The sequence below is a fragment of the Vicugna pacos genome, chromosome 16, assembly GCF_048564905.1.
Source record: "Vicugna pacos chromosome 16, VicPac4, whole genome shotgun sequence".
NCBI classification, from domain to species: domain Eukaryota; kingdom Metazoa; phylum Chordata; class Mammalia; order Artiodactyla; family Camelidae; genus Vicugna; species Vicugna pacos.
In genome coordinates, this window is record NC_133002.1 from 5,931,539 (window position 1) to 5,955,552 (window position 24,014).

General features: G+C 41.9%; 1 protein-coding gene and 1 long non-coding RNA gene across 2 annotated transcripts; one reads left to right on the forward strand and one right to left on the reverse strand.

Moving 5' to 3' along the window:
* C16H17orf78 (chromosome 16 C17orf78 homolog) lies at window positions 1-6,557 on the forward strand. Its single transcript, XM_031685243.2, has 4 exons — window positions 1-56; window positions 1,072-1,160; window positions 1,652-1,897; window positions 6,469-6,557. Exons 1-4 carry the CDS (start codon window positions 1-3, stop codon window positions 6,555-6,557), a joined length of 480 nt encoding a protein of 159 aa, XP_031541103.1.
* Window positions 4,584-23,980, reverse strand: LOC140686402 (uncharacterized). The gene is made up of 4 exons (XR_012060191.1): window positions 23,404-23,980; window positions 21,423-21,548; window positions 5,731-5,898; window positions 4,584-4,850 (listed from the first exon to the last, which is right to left on the reverse strand). It is a non-coding gene; the product is annotated as an uncharacterized lncRNA (long non-coding RNA).
* Window positions 23,981-24,014: the final 34 nt, after the last annotated feature.

The following is a 24,014-nucleotide window of genomic DNA, read 5'->3' on the forward strand; positions in this document are numbered from 1 at the left end:
ATGGATACCATCTTGGTTTTCAGCCTAATCATTACCTCCTATGATGCTGACAAGAAAGGTAAGTACTTCTCCAGTCTAGTCTGCTGGGAAATCTGAAGAGAGGCCTAGAAAGCGTTTGGGGGTCAAACAAATAACAGCCAGTATCAGTAGGTGATGCCTTCCAGTCACCCCCGTATCCTCTTGCCTTTAAACAGGACTGCAACTTATTCAACCCAGCAAAACAGCTGTTTCATGGTGAGAAGTCTTCAGAGAATGTGATGCATTCTTCTGTTTTGTTCATGTAACTAATTTTAAAATTCCTTTTACCACCGTTAGATGGATTTCTTTCCTAGAAGGTGCCGTCACAGTTTCAATATTGTCATCACCTAAGACTCCCAAATTCAGAAGCCCTCATAAGATGTTGTCTTCCTTTTTCAGAGTGTCACTTCCAAATAGATAGGCATGCTCTTGGGTGGGAAGGGCTGAGAGAAAGGGTAGTGAGGGGGTAGAATGGCACCTTCTGCTGCTCTTTGATAACTTTACTTAAAACATTATTTTTTTAAAGTGTCCTAAACACCTCATCTCTAAAACTAGCTCACCAGAGTTAAGGCCAAACAGCACGAGGTGCAACAGTAACAAATTTAACAAACGAAGGAAACTCACATCACCCTGTGAATTATGTGTCCAAAACCATAAATAACTATGAACTTACACTTCCACGGAAACCTGGAGACATACCTTGTCCAATGTTACACTAAATAAACTTCCCAAAGTTTTAATATGAGAACAGAGATGGAATAGGAAGAAAAGATAATAAGCAGGGTTTGAAGGAATGAGTTGGTTAGTCTTTCACGAACTTAGTTAACTCTTTCAGCTTTTTTTCCCCTAATGATAATAGACTGGTACCCAGTTTACTTTATACTAGGCTAATGGACACTTGTATATACCTTGAAGTCTTTTGGAGGAAGCATTTGATCTCCCCAGTTGCAAGTTTTATTAGAAGGAACTACATTCTTTTGTATCTCTGTCTCCAGTGCCCAGAATTCTAAAGAAGAAGTACCCAGTAAATCTTGACCTTTCTTCCGCCCCTGCGGAACTCAGAGATAGCAACTGCCAAGTGGAACAGCTGCCTGGTCGCTTCCCAAAGGATGTGAGAAACATCAGAGATGTGCTAATGCAAGGTAGGGAATGGGCCCTTCCTGAAAAGCCACTTTGCTATTCCAGAACATTTTCACCTTTCAAAGACGCTTGTCTCCCCCATTCTGAGCCCAGATCTCAAGTATCCTGTTTTAAAGGTATGTATTCCCCTGAGAAACTTTCAGGAAACCCGTTTTTAAATTAACTGTTGTTACGTAAGGCATGACTACATAAATCAAAGAGCCGGGTGAAGAAAGAGGAGGAGGCAGCACTGCAGCCCCTCTACATAAGAGGAGAGCATCTGTGAGCACTTCTCTGGGCTGAATTCACCGCAGTCACTGATCTTCACGGGACCAAGGTGGGATGGAGGAAAGGCAGGGCTTCTGTATTCAGTACCATAGACACATGCTGAGGACAAAGTGGATGAAAAAGAGAAGAAAGTCCAGCAGTGGGGCCATGAATGGAAGCGGGTGAGCCAGGCACCATGCAGATGAAGAACTAGCTTCATTTTCCTATATGGATTTTCTCCTTCCAGAAGCTCAGGCAGAAGCCAAAAGGTCCACATTTATCCAAACTCAGACTGTGGCTGCCCTGCAGTGTCTTGGTTCTGAGAGCAAAGTGGAAGTCAACCTTGTATATTCAGAGAAGAGGCGAAAGGTCAGGCATACTCTGAAGAACTTGAGAGTCATTGCTGTTCCCCATAGGAGCAGCACTGCCCCCGCAAGCTGTCACCTGGCCCCTACACCCAAGGTGCAGACTGGATCCCTCGTAACAGGCAAAGGTGAGACTGGAAAATGAGCTGGAGGTAGGCACTGACTTCTAGTTGACACCTTTGGAGGCAAGTGGAGCTTAGCAGCACCTCAAGAAAATGGATTAGCCTCTCCTTAGGCAAATCTATGTAAATGTTTAAAATGTCATTGTTTTGGAATTTGTTTAGTGTGAAGTGATTCCTATGGTCTGTTTACCCCATGTGAAACTGGCATACGGGAGAAATCACATCAAACAAGCATTTATTCTGATATTAATTATCATTTCTGACAAGTTACTTAATGTCTCCAGTGCTCAGTTTCCATAGCTACAAAAGGGAGATTTGACTAGAGGGTCTAATTTCTAGATATGTGCAACAGCAGTATGTAAGGCCTCTTAAACAGCCCTTTCAACCTGCTAGTATTATTACAGAATAACCTCTAAGGTTTGATTTTCATTTAAATACAATGTACCTAATATTCCCTATTTAAAATAAATTATTTTGTAACAAAGCAAAGCATCATCTCCTAAGTTATCCATTTCATAAATTTGGGTTTTTGCACCTCTCCTCAAAGTGGGGCATTCTGGCTCGTATATCCTCAGTCAAATATTGCAATTCTATCATCACGGGAATGGAGTCCTTGTATTTACAAACGTGCTCCACCTTAATGCTCAGTTACCTAACAGATGACAAGTAAAAGAGACGAGCTGCCAACAGGGATGGACATTAATTTAGAAGCTGCACAGAACTGGAAATACACTGACAGATGAAGCCTATTAGGTAGACATTGAAACAGTGGCTCAAGGAGGTGGGAAGATGTGCCACGTTGAAATACCATTATCCCTCCGGCTTACAGCGCACAGTTCTTCTACGCAGAGAGAGGATCTCTAAGTTCTGCCTCCTCTCTCAATCATACTATCACTCAGTTTGCAAAGTGTTTTCACACCTGCTTTCTCATTTTGTTTCTGATCTTCACATCGCCCCTGTGAAACAGATAGACCAAGAATTATTTTATTATAACCGTCTTGCAGATAAGGAAACCAAAACTCAGAGAGCTTATGTTACTTGTCCAAAGTGAGATTTGTTTATCTTCATCTCATCTGACCCAGAAACGCATGTGCTATCATTTCAGAGAACTGACTTGAGCTATGCTGAAAATGCTTCACACAGTTTCCTTGTGTTTCCTTTTGAGCCTCTTGGCTCTTTGTCTCTGCCTCTCTTTGCCAACACTGTCTTTCCGATTAAACAAATCAGGGACTACTTCCCTTGTAATTTCACGCACAGTACCTGGTACTGTGGCCACTGGCGTCTGAAGTAAGGAACTGTCATTTTTACGTGGACTGAAGACCTGGGAGAGTAATTTAGAAAAGGCAAGGAGGACTTAGAGACCTTAATTTAATGAACAATGATAGGAGACATTAAAAATGGAGTATGAACCACTATGTGAATCGGGTTAGATCAGTTCTGGAGGCAAATGAAGTTGGGGCCAGACTACAGCCAGAATCCATCCGTGTTCCATCTTTTCCACAGCTGTTTGAGTCATCATCACCTCGCACCTGAATTTCTTCTTTTAAAGTTTTATATATTTGTTTGTTAATTTTTTGGGGGAGAGGTAATTAGGTTTATTTATTTATTTATTTTAATGGAGGTACTGGGGACTGAACCCAGGACGTCATGCATGCACTCTACCGCTGAGCTATCCCCTCCCCCCTGAGCTGGATGACTCCAGTAGCCTCCTAACAGGTTACTCTGCTTCTACCCAGGCCCCCCAGAGTCTATTTCCAACTCAGCAGCCCACTGATCCTTTAAAAACAAAGCCATTCCATCACTTCTCTGCTCAAAAACTTGCAATGGCTCCCCATTTCTGACAGAATGAAAACCAAAGTCCTCAAACTGGCCTACAAGGCCTAAAGTGCCATGGGCCCATTTCCTTTAGAAACGGCCTCGTCTCCTACGACTGTCCCCTTGCTCACTCCCCTCCGGTCTCACCTGCCTCCTTGCTCTTCCTCTAAAACTAAACCACGCCAGACACACTCTTCTGCCTAGGCCACTACTCCCCCAGGCATCTGCCTGGCTAATCTCCTCACCTCCTTCAAGTCTTGGCTCAATTCTCATCTTCTCCAGGAGACCAGCCTCTACCCACCCACGCCCCTCAGACTCTTCCCTTCCCTTGCTCTACTTTTATTTTCATAGCGCTTTCTCCTCTAACATACTATAAAACTTACTGCACTTACTCTTGTCCGCTTCCCACTGCCCTCCTCCCAACCCTCCTTCCCCTTTGTTCCCATGCTAGAAAGTATCCAACTGATACGTCCCGAGTACCGGAGCACTCCCTGGCACATACTAGCTATTCATTTAAAAATATCTGCTGAAGGAATGAAATTGAGAGGTGTATGAAGCTGGGTGGTCTCTCCCTCCAGCACCCTCCCCCCAATCCTCTGTCAAATTCATTGCCTTAGACATGACTGGGACTTCACTAGACAGACCAGCAGCCGTCATTAAGGTCAAGTATGCTACTTCACGTTCTCCCCTGGACTTTGGAGCCATCTTTTTTAAAGAAGGAAACTTTCAACAGTGTTATACCCTCCATCCTTATTATTATTACAGTGTGTGTGTCAGAGCAGTGGCAGGCAAACAAGTTACATTCCACTCCTTCACTCTGATTCTACATTAGTCAAAGGCCCCATGCGGATTTAATCCATATCTCTTATTAGTATCTCTATCCTCATTTATTCTTTGGCATTATTAAGGCCCACACCTTAAATCTACTGACAGATCGATGGGAACATGATTAGAAGTTTAAAATCAGCTGAGTAGAGCTGGGGTTTTCCCAAGTAAAATCAGAGGTAGGATCAAGTTTTCTCAATCGCCCTTTCATTGTTTCTTTCTTGTCTGATAGCTTTTTTTACCGGGATCTCCCAATGTAAGGTCTGTCCAGTGATGAGGGCTTCATCAGAGACTTTCCCCACCACTACCTCCATGACTCCTGGGAATAAAGAAGGAGAGAAAACGACAAGTATTTTGATGAATTTTCTAGCCCTCTAAAACAAGGTACAGGGTGAGTAGGGGTGAGACAAGAACAAAGAGAAAAAGAAACATTTTTAGCCCCAGCATTAGGCTGGGTCTCCTAGAATTTCCCTGGGCGTTGAGAAGTTACAGTTTGCATTTAAAAATCACTCCATATCTAATGGAAAGAATCAGCTGCTCTATAAAGAAAGTCCCAGAAATGTTTGTAGTTTGACACCATTAATAATCTTTCACCTCCACACAAGTGAGCTAACCTTGTAATCAGATTTGGGGACAGCGTATATTGTATTGGTGTGGTGGGTAATTCCAGCCATTGCGTGAATAGACAGACGACACTTAAACTCCAAGCAGTTGCTACAGTGATGACAACCACCAAGAGCATGTTTTCATCTGCACTGTTTTTACAAACAGCCCTCCCTAAAATGGCCAGGATGCAAATTCTGTAAGATTTCAGCTTGGGTTACATCCCAGTTCCAAAACGAAAGTAAATATGAAATTGGTAATAATAAGATGCATGTGAGCCATTTGTCCCCAAATCTGGCTTATGGCCCAAAAGCAATGCCAGTTCACCGCTGTTCCTCCTATGCCCCACTAAAGCCCAGAGGAGCATAGGAAGGGTGATTTTCTAATCCTACACAGTATGTGTGTCAGAGCACAGGGGTAGAGACCCTGAGAGGGCTGCTGGCGACAAACTCCCCTGGGTACCTACACCTTTCCTTGTCCTGAAAGCAGTGCAAGAATTGGTCCTACTTGATCACGGAAAAATCCCAAATCCCAGTGAAGGTGATTCAATGGGAAGAGACTGCAAAGGAGGTTAGAGCAGAGCTGGTGATGCCTACCCAACTCCGGACTCTGGGTCTGAACTGGAAATTCAGGCTCTGCCTCTGAAGCAGGCTGGGCCCCTATCAGTCTTGTGAGCCAGGAGACCTTCAAGTCAAAGGGTCGCTCTCCTCCCTCTCTCAAATTCTCTCTTCTCCTCCTCTGTCCTTTTAGACATGGATGAGAACCTAGAGAAGAGGCGGAAATGGAGTGCTGTGGTCAAATTTCTGATTGCGGTCACCCTGTTGCTCAGCAGAGTCGCCATTATCATGTTTCTCATTTTTGAAGTCCCATGCCCCGTAAGTTTGCTGATGTACTGGGTCCTTGGACTTGATCTGTAAAGACCTCTTTCTGTTTCAGAGTCAGGTTGGCATAATGAGAAAAGCACAGACTTTGAGTTTGGACACACCTGCCAGCAACACTCCCTAACTGAGTGGCTTTGGGAAAGTTGTTTGCCTTCTCCAACCTCAGCAGACTCATCTTTAAAATGGGACTAATGACATTTACCTCTCACAGTGGTAATGAAGGTTGCGATTCTGTGGGGAAGGCCCCAGGACATAGGAGCTGCCTACTAAATGCGAGTTCTTCTCCTCTGCTGGACTTGGACATCCTCTAGGGAGGACAGAGCCAAGAGGACTGAGTATTTGCTTGTTCTTTAGAAGAGATGATTTTCTTTAAATGGTCTAGCAGGAGGTTTGGAGGATAACCAGCTGCATACCAGCCACCTGATGTTAATACCAGTCATTTTCTGCCTTCAGGGTCAATGCCTGGGAGCCAGAGAGCTATGCCAATGCCAGCGGTTGTGGAGAAGGCAAAGGAAGGAGGGCCAGCAACCTGGGCCAGCTGAATCCCAGCTTGACTCTCAGCCCAAGAAGGAAAGTCTTCTCTGTATGGTTAACGTCACTTGCTAGGGGAAGAAAATCGGGTTGATATGTAAGTCCTAGGAGACAGGGAGCTGCTTCAGTTGAAACAAATACAGGTAGTTATTTTATGTGTCATGAAATAGGCAGGTATTTGTACTACAGTTTTCTTACCATCAGCCCAGTCATCATACAGTAGAGTACTTACTGAAAATACCTATTTCTGGACCTCAGATATCATGAATCAGAATGGCCAGAGTGGGGCTGGGAATTTTCTTTTGAAGATTTTTAACAAGCTCTCTAAGTAGAGGTGGATTTACTGTAAAATTCATAAAGCTTAAGCTCAGGATCCATGGGACCTGTAGGTCTTGTATCCAATTTTGTAATTTTTTAAATTTGTATCCTTTTATTTTTTAAAGGTCCCTGAAATTGTAAGAGCTTCAGAGCCCACAATCTATGTCCCCATCCCTGCCCTTGGATAACTCTTACAGACAACACAGCTCAGGAACCACCACACTTGAACAGTCTGAATATTTGGCAAAGGAACTTCCTTCTTCCCTGCCCTGGAGTTTCCTGACAGGATTATAAATTCATATTGCCCTTTGCTGTCTAAGTCAGACACTACACCACTGGCTCAGCATGGCTGCTTTAAATCCAGTTTTCCCACCAGGAATGGACGCAGCCTTTGAATACTAGAGATTGATGGGTGCCTTCTCTACATCTTCAAAATCTACCGAGGCAAAGAGACAAGGTCTCCGGTTTTTCTAAATAAGAGAAGCTGGCCACTTGTGTAGAATGACAGCCCTGAGAATGGTCTGAGATTACCTAGTCTAGGATGGGACACACGCTGCCCCTCTTTAGTTCCATGTCAACCACACATACAATAATCAAGCAAAGGGCAACTAGAAGATGAATACGTTCTGGAGATCTAATGCACAGCACAGTGATTACAGTCAATAATACTGTAGCATAGATTTCAAAATTGCTAAGAGACTAGATCTTATACATTCTCATCACAAAAAAAGAAATGATATTTATGTGATGTGATAGGGGTGTTAGCTAAAGCTACTGTAGTAATCATATTGCAATTTATTGTGGGGTTTTTTAATAGTTTTTTTGGGGGGGGTGATCAGGTTTGTTTGTTTGTTTATTTAATGGAGGTCCTGAGGGCTGCACCTAGGACCTTGTGCATGCTAAGCACCCACTCTACCACTGAGTTATACCCTCCCCCACATATTGCAAATTTTAAGTGTATTAACACATTGTACACCTTAAACTTACACAATGTTACATGAAAATTATATCTCAATTTAAAAAAAAATTAAGCAGGGCATCCTTTCTACCCAAGCATGATAACAGAATCTTTCCTATCCCAGTGCTCCAGGTACCCAGTGCCAACTTATTTGTCATCTCTGGTCTAGGTTATTTTCCATAATCCTGTTTCTGCTAATAATAGATGATGACCCCATGTAAATTAGTATGATTCTCTAATCTGGTATAGTTTTAGTTCTTTGTGTCAATCTACATTAACATCTCTACTGAACATTGAAAGAAATAGGCCTGAAGGGGGATTGAAAAGTCTAGTTCAGAATTAGAAGTAACCACGTAGCAGCCACTCTGATTGAGTTTCTCCCATGAACAAAATAAGCTACTGAATGATAAAGAAATGAATAAAAATTAAGCATTACTCTAGTTGATGCCTCACAAAAACCCTGGGAGGTAGCTAGGGCAGGTATCTACATTTTATTGATACTTAAACTGAGGCTCAGAGAGGTTATGTGACAATCCTATGAGCACACAGCTAGTAGAAACAGAACTAAAATCTACGGTTTTTTAATTCCTTAACTGGATTTATTGGCTTATTCATCTATTCCACAAAATTTTACTGGAAGCCTTCTATGTGCCAAGTTCCCTGCCTTCAAGGGGCTTACAGTCTATGTTCATAAGAGTTAAGCTTTTAGAAAGCACGTACAAAATCAGATGGGGCATGGAGTCAGGGGTCATGAGAGCGGGAAGGGATTAGTAAAAAAATATTTGGTCCCCATGGAGCCAGATCTCTGCCCCTTTTTGAACAGAGCGAGATTGTTTGGGCCCAGTTCCAGGGATGAAGTAGCACCCCTGTGCATCTGGGGTCCACAGTAGCTGCACACCCATGGCCCTTTCCATTCATGGCAAATAGGTTAAGTAAGGGGTGGGTGGGCTGTGCTCAGAGTTTATAGGTTCTAACATGCTGTAGGTTCTCATATATGAGTGCACCATGCTGATACTTTTTCAGCCTAAGCACAATAACTTTTCCTAGAATTAATGGGTAACAAAGAAGTGAAATGATGTTTATTTGGAATTATATGGGGTTCTCCACTAAGCTATCATTATTGGGACATAAAGAAATAACCCATTTGCATCCTTCTTTACCTTTCATATTTCCTTTCAGTCTCTAGGTTGGACAAGATGCTCCCAACTCATCAAGCCCCCAGAAAGCTGCAGACCAGACATACTTCTGAAAAGCTCTGCTCTGCCTCACACACTGAACAAAGGACACTACACTGTCTTCTCCCTACTATTTATCAATCTGCAGATTTTTGCCAATTTTTCACTTGTATCTTCAGCAGGGACATTACAATCAGACAGTGATGCCAGGCCGACGAAGGGGGAGCCTGGGCTTACAGTCAGTTACCCTCATGCCACTGCTACTGACTTAGCCACAAGCCTCTGAAATTCACTTGGTACTCCCACAAAAAAAAACCAGATACTTTTCCATCCCATCAAATGAGAACAGAACGTCTTCCCTCTAAGCACGATGAATGGACCTGTTGCTTTCTTTGACAAAAGGTTTAAACACAGCCGCGAAGGAACTGAGCAAAACAGCCCCTTGTGTGGCACATTCACCAACTCCCCTGTTGTCCTCACCGCGCACTGGCTCTCAGCTGACTGAGGGTGGGGCACCTGTTTTCCCAGGCCGACATTCACAGGGTTTTACGACAGCCTCTGTCACCATACGCAGCCATCTACACGCTGGTGAAGGGAACGTGACCCCAAGCATTCTGAAAGTCCTCCTCATGACTCATCCCCAAAGGGCTTTGGGACCACCAGCACACAGGACCCAGACAAGGGCTCCTGAAAATCCAGAATTCCTAAAGTAGGTCTGATGCTGCACCCTGCGGTAATGGTGAGCTGCATCCTTCCTGAACGAGGATTCCAGAGCCAAACGATTACAATGCCTTTTCTCACAGGGGCATGGCTTATGCACTGCAGAATGTCCTTACCACCACAGAAAATCCACAAACAGTAGATAAAATCTGGGGCAAAGTCTACACTCATGAGGGCTTCTGCAAGAATATAATTCAGGTAATATTTACAGTGACTTTCTCTATAGAGGTTCACTGAACAGTTTACTTGGCTTCTGGGACTTGTTTCCCCAGACAAAGCAAGGTCCTTCTGAGGATTTTTCCGACTCCCTGATCAGTTAACAATTTTGAATTCCCTATTGTCTCACCAGTGGAGATCTCTGAAAACTAACGGATAGGAGAGAGAGAGAGCAGAAGGGAAGGGAGAACTCCCACGCGGACCTTGGGATGTGACCTTTATTCTATAGATCACTTTACAGCAGGGCACAATTCTCCCTGCCACCTCTAGAGACAAAGTTATAGAGTCAGCTTGATAAAACTGTTTCTGTGGGGAGCCAATTAGTCCTCTGGGAAGTGACTAGTCAGCAAGGTTTTTATTGCAATTCTTTCCCATTAAGTTACCACATATTGTTTTTCTTTCTTTTCTAAAATTTTTTTATGGAGGTACTGGGGATTGAACCCAGGACCTTGTGCATGCTAAGCATGCGTTCTACCACTGAGGTATACCCACCCCCTGCCAACTATACCCACCCTACCATGGGACCCTGTTTTTCTGATTATTTAAGTACATCCTCGACTCACAGGCATAGAAAACAAACTTATGGTTACCAGGTGGGAAGGGAATGGGAAGGCATAAACTTGGAGTTCAAGATTTGCAGATACTAACTAATATGTATTTAATAGGTAAGCAACAAGTTCACGCTGTATAGCACAGGGAACTATATTCAATATCTTGTAGTAACTTATGGTGAAAAAGAATATGAAAACGAATATATGTATCTTCATGTATGACTGAAGCATTATGCTGTACACCACAAACTGACACATTGTAAACTGACTACACTTCAATTAAAGTATATATATATATACTTTAAATATAATTTAAAGTATATGTGTATATATATATATATATATATGTATAAACAAAACAAAACTGCTATTGGTGACCACGTGGGTGCAAGCCAATGAGGGCCCATCCTGTAATCGTTAGTAACACTTGAATTCATCTCTCTAGACTTACATTCTTTCCTCTCATATTTCTTTATCTCTTCATCTTTCTCTTCCTGCTCCTTATTCCACTTTTCTTTTTCCTTTCCTTCTTTTTCTTTCCCTTATTCAGTGATCTGACTTGCCAGTCATCCAACACTAAAAATTTCTCTTAATCTGCATTCCTAGGGAACTTGGATCCATGTCTATAGTACATAAATTTCAAGCCCCAGAAGCCTTTTCCCAGGCTGACCCTCTTTTACTTGATGCACCTTGGGCTCTACAACACAAGCTTCCACCAGACTCTAACATATTTGCGCCATCCAGTGGCTAAAGTTGCTAACTTCATCCTCCGGAAAAAGTGTGTATAAATAATGAAATACAAAATAAACAAATATGAGGCCTGTATTACTGCCTCAAAGGAAAAAAAATTCACAAAAGCCAAATTTTGTCCTACTTTAAGTTCTGTTTTCTAAAACTGAAACTAGAATGGAGAAGAGTATGTTTAGGGGTATGGTATCATGGTCTCCACAGAATAAGAGGATACCCACAAAATTTGCCAAGGATGCACTCAGGTCACTACTGCTCCCTAGTGTACTGGAAAAGAATAATAAAAGCGCAGGATATACGGTAAAGTCTTTACAGCCCTCTAGAAAAATCAAACATCCAACAGAAGAGACGTTGAATTTAAAGACTTATAAACTATACACATGATAATTTCAGCAGTTTAATTTATTTCTTCTGCAGTGAACTTCCTTGGACATGTCTATGTCTAGGACATATGCCAAGGAGTAGAATTCATGGATTGGAGGCTACATACATCTTCAACTTTGCTAGATTGCATACAGTCCTCCAGAGTGGTTGCAGCAAATACATTCTCACCAGCAGTAAAGAGGGTCTCTATAGTTCCACTTCCTGCCTAACATGGAAATCTCAGACTTTAAATTTTTTGCCAATCTGATGGTTATGAAGTAGTGTGTCATTGTCGTACGTATGTGCATCTTCCTGTTTTCGTGAGGTTGAACATCTTTCCATGTATTTATTTGCCTTCAGGTTTTCTCTTGCTTGCTTATAACCTCTCCCTTTTTTCCTATTGGGTTGTTAGTCTTTTTTTTTTTTTATTGAGTTGTAGAAGTCCTGTTTTCCTGGCTATATTCCTGGATCCTAATCCTTTGTCTGTGAAACATGTTACAATCAAAAGTGTATTTCTAACATAATATATATTCCTCAGTGCAGATTTATTCATAAATAAACAACTGTCAGGCTCTGAAGCTCTGAGAGTCCCATTTGGCTCCCAGAATCTGTTTTCATTTTGCCTTCTAAGGCTGCATTTAAAAAGCAATTGGCACTTAAGTCTAAAAGTCCCACAAAACTGAACATATTTCTTAGAAGGACTTCAAGGACTCCCACCTTGAAGGACTCTGCTTTGCCAACACAGACGTGACAGAATAAGTTGGCTGGATCGTCAGCATGTTCCAACCCTATTCGATTCTTTATGGCAGGAAGAGAAAAGAGCAGCTCTCAGAAAAACTACTAGTTATCTGTCATTGTCTTATTGTGAAATTAAACCAGCTAAGTAATGCTCAGGTTCAATTTCAGGATGACAGATTTAGATACTGCTTTCCTAGGCATTTATAACAACCTTATAGTGTCAAAAAGAATTGCAACCTGTAGCAATATCTAAACTCCTGGGCCTATTTTCCACTAAAAAGCACTGAGCTCTCCAGAGTAAGCCATAAAGTACCTTTGTGTAACATTTTTATTCGTCTAAGCACAGGGAAGATGAACTTTGGCAGAGTAGACAGCCCATGTGCTGGAGCAGCATCACACTAGAGAATTCTGCGTGGCTTCCTCTTCTCTCTGCTGTGGTATCACTGTTTACCCTTTTAGTGCCTGCCTTCCTGTCTAAAAGGAAATAACCCAATCCCCACATCTATACTTTCCATGAAATCTTTACATTCCAACATGCTCATTCTTCCTGGTGGATTAATTTTAAGCTTTTCATCTCTAACTGTAGATAATGATGATAGCTAACCATAATGCACATCTACTGTGTAAGAATAAAAGCTCTGTCTTCTGCTAAGGTTGTGTCTGGAAACGGGTAGGTTAGGGAGCCTATCAGTGGTCTGCACCACCCTAGCCCCGAATCCATCTCCCCACGGCCACACTCCTGCCTCTCTTCAATCTGCACACAGTTCCCCCCATTGCAGCCAGAGTGAGCTTTCCAAAATGCGAGTATGAGCTTGCTCCTCTTCTGCCAAAAACCATTCAGTGACTTCCCACTGCCATCAGGATAAAACCCCAAATCCTTAAGATGACTGCCAATGTAAATCAACTAAATTGCAAGTTAAAAATTAAATTTAAGACAACTGCTGGGGCCCTCGATAGCCTAGCCTGCCTCCCTCTCCAGGCTCACCTCCCCTCTCTCTTCCCATTACTCCAGCTTCGGCCACAGTGGACTAGCTTCCCTCTTCCTTGCCTCAGGGTCTATGATATTCCCTCTGCCTGGAATGCTGTTTCCACTTCCTCATCCTACCTTCCCTTTCCTTCACTGTTTGCCTGTTTAATACCTGCTCCTCTTTCAGAGACTGGCTTGATAGTACCTCCTTAATAGACCTCCCCCACCGACCTCCCAAATTCCACCAGATTCCCCTATTATACCTTTTATAGTGTACATTTCCTTCATGGTGTTCATCTGTTTGTAATGATGTGTTTCTGTGGCATTTGACTGATGTCGGTCTCTCCGACAGAAGTGAGCTACATTGAGGACAGGGACCAGGTCTGTCTTGCTTACATCTACATTGCATTCCTAGGTCTGGGGCTGTGTCTGACACATATAGGGACTTAGTAAATAACTGCCCTCAATGAAAGACGAGACAGATGGGAATTGAATTGGTTCTCTTCCCTGACTCTCTTTACTTGAAGGATCCCAGATACCAGAAATTTAGAACCCATCTTCTCTGTGTCCTTCCTTCTTTTACCACGAGTCACCAGCTGGGCCCATCTGAAGTAGCTACAATTATTATCTACATCTTATAGAAGAGAAAACTGAGGACCAGAGACTTGCCTAAGGTCACAGAGCTAGCAAGTGAGCCCAGCTAGGATTCCAGTATAAGTCACTGACCTCAAAATCTCTATGCTCTATGACACATGAGCCCTGTCAATTTATATCTTTCATTGAGATTTCTCGAGTGCTTGATCTCTTTCTCATCTATTTCTTTATGTTAGGAGGATTACTCTTTGTGGTATGAGTTCCATTTTTTCCCATCTTCTTTCTTTTTTTTAACTGAAATAGTCAGTTTACAATGTTGTGTCAGTTTCTGGTGTGCAGCACAATGCTTCAGTCCATACATGAACATACATATATTCCTTTTCAGATTCCTTTTCATCATAGGCTATTACAAGGTATCGAATATAGCTCCCCACATTATACAGTAGGACCTTGTTACTTATCCATTTATATACAGTAGTGTGTCTCTGCTAATCCCAAACTCCTAATTTGTCCCTCACCTGCCCTTTCCCCTGTGGTAACTGTAAGTTCGTTCTCTATGTCTATTTCTGTTTCGTAAATAAGTTGATTTGTGTCATTTTTTTAGATTCCACATAAAAGTGATATTACGTATTTGTCCTTCTGTCTGACTTACTTCAGTTAGTATGGTAATTGTTAGGTCCAGCCACGTTACTGCAAATGGCATTATTTCATTCCTTTTTATGGCTGAGTAGTAATCCACTGTGTGTGTGTGTGTGTGTGTGTGTGTGCGCGCGCGCGCACATATATATACACACGGTCAAATTATTAGCCTCTCTGTTTTATGCCTTCTGTGTTTTGAGCCAAAGTGAGAAAGATTTTCCTTCCCCATGCCAAGATTATGAAGGAATTGTCTCATATTTTCTTTTAGTACTTTCACAGTTTTCCATTTTTATTTAAATATTTAATCCATCTGGAGTTTATCCTGGTGTAAGATATACACTGACATTTATTTTTTTCCCCAGACAGTCATCCAATGGTCCACACCATTTATTGGGTAGTGCACCTTTATCATATACTAATTCCTAGATGTATTTTGGTTTGCTTCTGCACTTTTTATCCTCTTCCACTAATACGTAAGTCTATCCATATGCTGGTATAATTGGCACTTCTTTTTTTCCAATGAGCACTCTTTAACCTTCGCCTTTGACTTCTCTGTAGTTGACTAATCCATCTTCCTTGCTGTACTCTCAGTGCTATGTTGTAAGATTACTGAGTAGGTGAATAAACATGTACTTAGGGCAGTAGCAAACCAGGGGCACCAAAATAACGGTCATGAAGAGGATACAATCAAAGAGGTCACCATAGAGAAGTCAGAACTTTGTTGGACCACCCTTGCACATATTTTATAGCTTATAATATTTTAACATTATTTATTTATTTATTTGTTTATTTGTTTGTTTGTTTGTTTATTTTCCCAAAGACAACCAGAAACGCTCTTTATTCACTAGAGCTCGACACTGGGGCCTTGCCCTGAGCCAAGAACTTAACCACTTAAAATCTGACTGGGTCTTTTCTTTTGCACCTAAAATCTAGGCAGTTGTCATTCCCACCCCAGCACTAAAATCCCTCTTCCTGTGAGAGCTTCCCTGACTTAACTGTTGGAGGATGAAAAAGTGGGAGGGAAAATAAAGGCCGTTACAAACTATCTGGGACAGGTAGGTGGTGGAGAGATGCTGACCCTCTCACTGGGGAATGAACCCATCTGGTGACTTGATGTTGGGGGCAGGAGCTCAGTAAAATGGAATGAACTGTGGGAAGTACAATCAGGGGGAGTTCAAGGGTATCGGCTCACCCCAAAGCCGTCCACCCCCAACATTTTTATTTTAAATTACATGGGAAGCACCGTAATATTTTCAGGGCCTAAAGGGTCTTAATAATGCTCTGCTGACGACCTCCCCACTCCGCATCCTGGCTGCCCCTTCACTCCCTTCAGTTCACCTCTCCCTTTCCTCACTACGGGCTCTTCCTCTGAGTCTTACCTGTTGTTGTCATCCAAGTTTCTATTCTTTTTCTCTTTTTCCATTCAATGAACTCAGGAAATCTCCTCCTCTCTGTGGCTTCAAAATTCCCAGATTTGTGCCGACCTCCTAATCTGTGTCTCTAACCTAGATCTCTCCTTTAGCCTTTGAATCTGCTTAGTGAATGCCACCTGTACGTCCTAGAGACACCTCAAACTCAACATATCCAGAGCAAAACCTGCCCTTTTCTGCTTCATGTCTGCTCTCTGCCCTATGGTCCCTCTCTTGATGGACATTTAAGAATCATCTTTAATGATGATTCTCCTTACTCACTCTTCTCCCCCTAACTACTTCTTAAACACCTTAAATCCATTTATTCTTCCTCATTCCCACTGCGATGATGTTGTTCGAGCCCTCAGTATCCCTTAGTTGGACTGCTGAAACTCCTGGCCTTTCATTTTGCCATTTTTCAGTCCACATCACTGCCAGAGAGACAGATCTAAAACCAGATTAGTGATAACACCACTCTTCAACTCAAAATGCCTCACTAGCTCTCCATGGCCTCCAGGGTAAAGGGCAAGCCCACCAAGGTCTGACCTCTGTGTACGTAGGCAACTTCATGTACAGTGGCTCTCCTTCCTTGCTCTCTGTACTCCAGTCGCACAGACCAGACTGGCCATGATATTTCATGCTTCTGACCTTTGAATAATTTGTTCTCTCTGTTTGGAATTTCCTTCCCACTCTTCTCCAAGACGTAACTTGTCGCTTCCCAGACATTCTTATTTTTCCCTTAATTCTCCCTAGAATTGACTAATCTCTTCTTGGAGCCCTCAGTGTACCCAGCCCATCTCTGTTACAGCCCATATTGTCTTGTATTTCATTTACCTGCATGCACGTCTGTCTCCTTAACTAGACACTGAGCTTCTCTGAGGGCAGAGATTATTTTATTAGTCTTTGAATCCCTAGTACCTGGCACAGTCCTTCGCCTACAGTAGGGCTCAGTAAATATTTATGGAATGAAGGCATAAACACATAAGAATGCTTTAGAATTTTCAAATAAAGAGGTCTGCTCTTTAGGTTGAGTTTGTGGAAGGCTAGCAAGCTGTCTGTCCGAAGAACTCTCAGGTTGTTTCACAGGCTTAGAAATCCAAATTTTCCACACAGAGGGAATGGTCCCCATATTTAGGAGCAGATTCACAATCACCAAGCTCATGCATAAAATCATCAACTTATTTATAATGAGAAATGCAATTGTCACATGTATAGAAATACCGTCTTTTCTGTAACTACCCTGAACTTCAAGATAGGCCTATGTGGGAAGCTGCATTATTCATACATCATTGTTTCACCTAAGCACACTCAATGAAGGAGAAAAAAAATCTTATTCTTGAGAGGCAAAAACAATCTTACCTTTTATATATAAAGTACAGATATACATAAAGTACATAAACAGGTATATAGCTAGTATTAAAGGTATTAAAACTTCATTGGGGGGGGCAGGGTATAGCTCAGTGGTAGAGTGCTTGCTTAGCATGCACAAGGTCCTGGGTTCAATCCCCAGTACCTCCTCCAAAAATAAATAAATAGGTAAACCTAATTAACTCCCCTTCCAAAAAAAAAAAAAATTAAAGAAAAAAAAGCACTTCATTGGGAACTGGAAAGAGAAAGAAAAATGCCATATGATATCACTTATATGTGGAATCTTAAAAAAAGGACACAGATGAACTACTTATTATTTATAATTTAGATGATTGATTTCTTGAATATGTATAAGCACATCTGACTGCCCTTTATAATTGGATTACCGCATACTGTTGATTCTTATTTTGTGGTTGGTTTTATTCCTTTGATAACTATGTAAGTTTGAAAAGCTAAACCTCTAAACTGTTTTTAGAAACGATGAACAGTATACATATGTAAATTAAAAATACGTGCAGTATATTGTGTATATGTATTTACATGCAATATGTGGTATATGTGCAGTCAAATTGTAACAATGCTATCTAGTAAAACTGAAAAATGGAAAAAAATGAAACTGAAATTGGAGTATAGATCGTTTTTGAAAGGAGGTAGGTATACAATACAATAAACTGGGACTATAAAAAGTGAAAAAAACTTCATCAGGAAAGCAATTAAGAAAAAAAAATGTAAAAAAGCTCTTTAGGGCTGGCAATCATGATTTTTAAAAAAAGGCTGAGAAACACTAGTCTAACCTCTATATGATTCTTTCTTAAGGAATTAGAATAAGTGGAGTCAGTTCTAAAATTCAAATATTCAGTGGCATTAGGTTGATACAATATCTCTACAGTATAACAGCCCATAGTGGAGCGACTGTGCTTGAAATTCATTGGCCAAGATTCTCTTCCTTGAACTCAGCTTCAACTGGCTCCAACTCTTCCATTATTATCTTCTCCTTCTTTTAGGCTGACACATTCCCTCTTTGGGGGTGTTATACATATTCTGTATTCCTTAGGAGCCATTCTATTTCCTCAACAACAACAACAAAAAAGGATCCTGCTGGGATCCATTACCTTCTAAGGGTGTATAAAGCCATGTTTAGAAGTTGGGGATAGAAGTTTGAATCTCTACCATGCTGCCTGCTTACACTCTCTGAGAATCAATTACTGCATCAGTAAAATGGAAGTAACAAGGGGTTTTTAAGGACGAAAGGGTTTTTTAAGGACTAAAAGGAATAAATATATACAAAGAGCCTTGAGCAGTAGCTATTTTTAGGACCAAGTTGGGAGGAAAACCTTGCTGTGTCATTTTGAAGAGTGTGTTTATGTGTGTGAGCTCATGATGAAACAGTAAAGGGTTTCAGAGAAAATTGTTGTCCTTGGCATGTTTATAGATGCTAGAAAATTAATAAAGTGAGCAAACTCCAAAAAAATGTGTTTGGCTGTGTAAAAATAACCAATTACAGCCATTTATGTAACTAACTTAACATTTAAGGCCTAATTATCATGCAGCACAATAACAATTACATATGTCATTAAATATGCATCAGATTAAACTTGCAAGTTTTATTTGATTACAACAGTACTCACTCTGTACTCTAAAGAACATCCTTACAGTTAATTGCTCATAATGCATAAGTCTGTTCACTATTTACATTAATTAAATGGGACAGAACTCCTGAGTATGTTCTGCATTTAAGGTAAGGCTGGATTATCCATCCTTGATTGCAACCACACATTTGCCCTATGACCTGTAAGATAATGTATACTTTGGTTGTGTCCAGTGAGGAAGTTGCTAAAGAAGCAGGCAGCAAAAGAAAATTTTGTTTAATTGCTTGGTTTTCTGGAAACTTACAGGTTTCCAGTAGATAGTTCTTGATTCGAATAATGATAAAATTCTAGTGCTGAGCACTAGCCAACCCAGCCTAGAACAACTTCTAAGCAAGCCCCATGGTCTTACTAGGGAGCACTTCTAGAATTAAAATTACAATTATCATTTATTTGATTCCGTCATGAACTAGGTACTATACATACATCATCACATCCTTATAAAACTCTTATAAATTAGGTATTATTATTTTCATTTTACATATGAGGAGAAGAGAGTCACAGAAAGATACTAACTTGCCTAAATTCTTGAAGGTATTCAAATTCAGGGAAGGCTTCAAAGTCATGCTTTTTCAGTCATATTAAACGGTGCCAGGTTTCTTACAGTTCATATTTCAAACATGTACCAGGTATTTGTAGGTTGCAAAAGAGTACAGACTGCCTGTCATCAAATGATGCAAAATACTTTAGGAGCCTATTTCGAAGGTCAGCAGGTGGAGGCCCTGTCCATCAGGCTGAAAGGTATGCAGCTAGGTTGCCTAGTAGGCATTTCAAATTTTTCTGATAAACAGGAGTCACTCAGCAATAAAGATTCCTGATTAACCTTTTTGGGTTCTCCCCAAAGCCTGCTGATTCTAGAGACAGATATCCCGTGTTTTGTGGAGATCAAAAAGAAGTCAGTGAGGTAAGGAAGAGGCAGAAGAGATGGGTAGCAAAGGGCTGGATTCATGAAGATTCTGCTTAACGGCCATGGTATTATGAAAATCCTGGTACCTGCTAACTCTTCAGTTTTGAATAGTCAGAGGCAGTTTATTAGTTATACCTGGGAGACCTGATTTTCATTCTGGCTGTGCTTCCTAATAACTGAATGACTTTGGGCGAGTGGTTTTACCTCTCTGAGCTTTATTTTTCTTTATCTGTAATATGGGGTGCAGCAGGGTCTTCTAGCAGAATTATTTTTTTCCCCTTTTGCTCACCTTTGAGATCTCCAGGGCCCTCTTACTTATGCAGAAGCTCCCCAGACAGGCCTCTGTGTGGAAAAACAGCTTCATGTAGACCTTACATTTCTTTAAGTAGATTAGTAGGAGTACTTCAACCCTTCCTCTGCAGACTGGTCATGACTGAGGTTGATCAAGTTAAAAAAGCAGTCTAGGAACCTCCTGGAAGGAAAAGGACTGATTCCCTAACTCCTTTGACTAAGGTGGCTACAAAAGGAGAAAGATGTGGAGGGGTAGGGGGAACAGGAGCAAAAGGAGGGCAATCATCCTGAATACCAGAGGCAGCAACAGAGGTGGAGGAGGCTGGAACCAGCCCTGAGCTGGGCCGTGGTGGAGCCAGGGCTTCTGGGCAAGTGCCTGAGTGTGCGGACTCACAGAGCTGAGACCTAAGAGCTGCAACTCTTGAGGCTCAGGCTTGTCACTTCCATGGGGGGAAGGCTCCGGAACTGCACCTCTGATTCTAACCACAGCAGCTACGCAGTTGAAGAGGATCTCTTGGAATATTCTGGACTCAATCAATGGCAGCCATGGTCAGAGCCTGACAGTAGGATGCAATTTTCCTGGTTGGGTTTTGAGTTCAACAGTCAACCTTCTCAGTTAGTTAAGAATGGAAGGGCTTGGAGAATGTGCTATGAGACTGCCCTGAAGGTCAATCTTCAAAAATATTTAGTCCAACATGGAATGATCTTGGATACTATCAATGTAAATTTCTGTCTTAAGAGGATGAAAGTTGTGTTTTCAGGTTCCTTTACAGACAGTGTTTAGTGAGGGGAGTAACATGGCACTGAGTCACCTCTGCTATGACAGGTTAAATACAGGGTGCACTGGAAGCAAGTAACGGGGCCACGAAACCCAGGCTTTGTGGGGAGGTTCCTGAGGAAGTGATGTCTAAGTGAAGTGGAGGTTCCTTAGCACAGGAAACTTGGCAGTAGCAGACAATATAAAGGGAAATGGAGATACTTCCATCTGGGAGAATGAAGTGTAAGATGGGGGAGTGATGACAAAGAAATAGGAAGACACTAGACCCTGAAGGGCCTTCTACAAAGAGTGACCATACAATTAGTGTACAAACAGAGACACTGCTGAGAGTGAAATGAGACAATATTACTAATTATACAGGGAAAACAGGAGTACACCAGGACTGTCTCAAACAAATCAGGACTTATGGTCACCCTACTTGGAAGTCAGGTTCAAGTGACTCCTTAGACCTCCTGTGAAAGCATAAATTGTCGGACATCCTCTCTTTTTACCTTTTACTTTCTTGCCTGAGTGACTTCATCCATAACTTTGCCTTGCTCATTTCACAAACATTTGTCCAGGATGACTTCTGGGCACTGAGGTTCCAAAGAAAAAAACACAGTGTCTGTCCTCAAGCTCTGTTGAAAGAAGACAGGCATCCAAAGAAACAATTCTAATACAGTTGTACAATTTTAGCCCTGGCTTCTCCTCTGAGCTCTAAATTCACTCATGTCATTTCCACTCAGACTGCAAAGCACAGATCTGAAACAGAACTTTTCACTTCCTCTCCAAATCTGTCTTCCTTCAGCTGGCCTTCCACTTCTTCAGCTGGTCTTATAACTGATGCTACTATGCACTACATTGCTGTAGGAAGAAACGCAGAAAAGCACTGCCTGAATTACTGTTATCCTTCCTCTCGCTGTGCATTTTGATTTCACCACATCTTTCTTAAGCACAATGACTAAATTGGGGCTTAGAATTCTAATGAGGGCCTAACATCAACTGAAGAGGAGGGGTAGTTTCCAGATGCTTGAATGCTACATTTTTAATGAACAGATCCCAGTATCACATGGGACTGTTTTTCCACAGTAGTACAACATTGATGACTCATATTCAGGTTGTTGACAATCATGGCATCCAGATCTGGAAACATGCCCTAGCCAGTTCCAAAAATTTCAGTTTAGAGGGGGAAGGGATAGCTCAGTGGTAGATTAGCATGCATGAGGTCCTGGGTTCAATCCCCAGTACCTCCATTAATAAATAAATAAATAAATAAATAAATAAATAAATAAATAAATAAATAAATTTCAGTTTAGGTGAGAAAGACATGAAGAAAAGTCCTACATATTTGACCCTATTTTCTGTTTGCAGAGAAGGTGAGAGCGGTATTAAAGGTGTAAAGGTGTAAAGGTATAAAGGTGTAAAGGGGTAGGGGAAACATCAATGATCATAAACTATCTGTTGAGCAATTGCTGTGTAAAAGGACAATTTCCGCTTTAAAGGGCAATTTAATGTTCTACCATCTATTCTCCACACAACTATCAGAGTGATCCTTTTAAAGCAAATCTGATTATCCCTTTGTTCTCAACCCTTCCATGGTATTCTTGCACATTCTGATAAAACCCAAAGTCCAGCATGGCTTACCAGATACAGGATCTGGCTTCTGCCAATGTTTCCCAACTTGCTTCTCTGATTTGCTGTGCTCCAGCCACACGGATCTCTCTGCTTCTTCTCCGACCTGCCAAGCAAGTCCTATCTCAGGGCCATTTGAACTGCTATTTATCTTTTCCTTTCTCTTCTCCTCTAGAAGTCCACACAGCAGCCCCCTTCATTTAATGATGAGATTTCTGCTTATGATTAAGATGCCTTCCTTGTCTGCCCTATCTGCTAGAGCATCTCCACATCACTCTTATCCCTTTATTCTGATTTTTTCCCCATAAAACTTCCCACATTACTGAACACTATTATTTCATAATATATTATGTGTATTGCTTATTGTCAATCTCCCCTGACTATTATATGAAGCAGAGACTTGGTTTTGTTCACTGCTGAATTCCCAGCACCTAGAACAGTGTCCGTTTTTTTTTTTTCCAGAATGAACTTGTATTACTCACATAGTAAAACATGAATAAAGAGGCCGCATAAGCGTAAAGCGTAAATGAATTCTACAAGAGGTTGGGCAAATTTATGAAAGAAAGACTTCTAAATACATGTATTAGCATAATGGTTAAGATAAACCACTGTTTGAATACCCTTCCCAGAGACGGTCTAGGAATATGATCCCAAGTTATTCACAAGGCAGAGTCTAAAGATCTTCATCTGGAAAATGGGATAATAAGAATAATGAGTGTCTGCCCCATAAGGTTGTTTTTGAAGATTAAATGAGACCATGTATGCAATTCCCTTTGTACAAAGGCTCGCATGCAATAAATACTTGACAAATGGCAGCTACTGTAATAATTAGTAGAAGTAACAAGAGATGTTGGGACATACCTAGCCCTCAAGATTGACATCAGAGTGGACCACCACATCCTCTCATCATCGCGCCTCAATCTGGGCCCTTAACGCCCAAAGAGGGGCTGGTTCTTTCCAAAGTAGATAATTTCGACGTTCCAGAAGCCTCTGAATCAAACGTACCCTGTGTACCCTTAAACCATTCAGGCAGTCTGGTTAATCCATGAGCAGCACTGCAAGACCCGGCTTCGAGAGGCGACCACTGCTTGCCGTCCTTCGGCCCGGTCACTTAGCCTCAATTTCCTCTGAGGCTGCAATAGGGGTGGGGATGGGAATGTTAAAAAACAAAAACAAAACAAAAACAAAAACACACAAAAGCGGGGCGGTACCGGCCTGCTCCACCTCACCGCACTCTGGAGCGGATCAAACGGCACCAGGCAGGGGCAAGCCTGCGGTGACCAGCAACGCGCCCAGAGGGAAAACCGATTACAGATCCGACTCAAAAGTCGGGCAAGCTGCTCAGCCCCATCCTCCCGCCAGAGGCCGGCGGCGGGCGCCCGGCGAGGGCCGGGGCAGGGGCCGAGCGAGGGGCGGTGGCAGGCGCGCAGCCGGCGGCGGGGCGGGAACAGGGCGGAGGCGGCGGGCGCGCG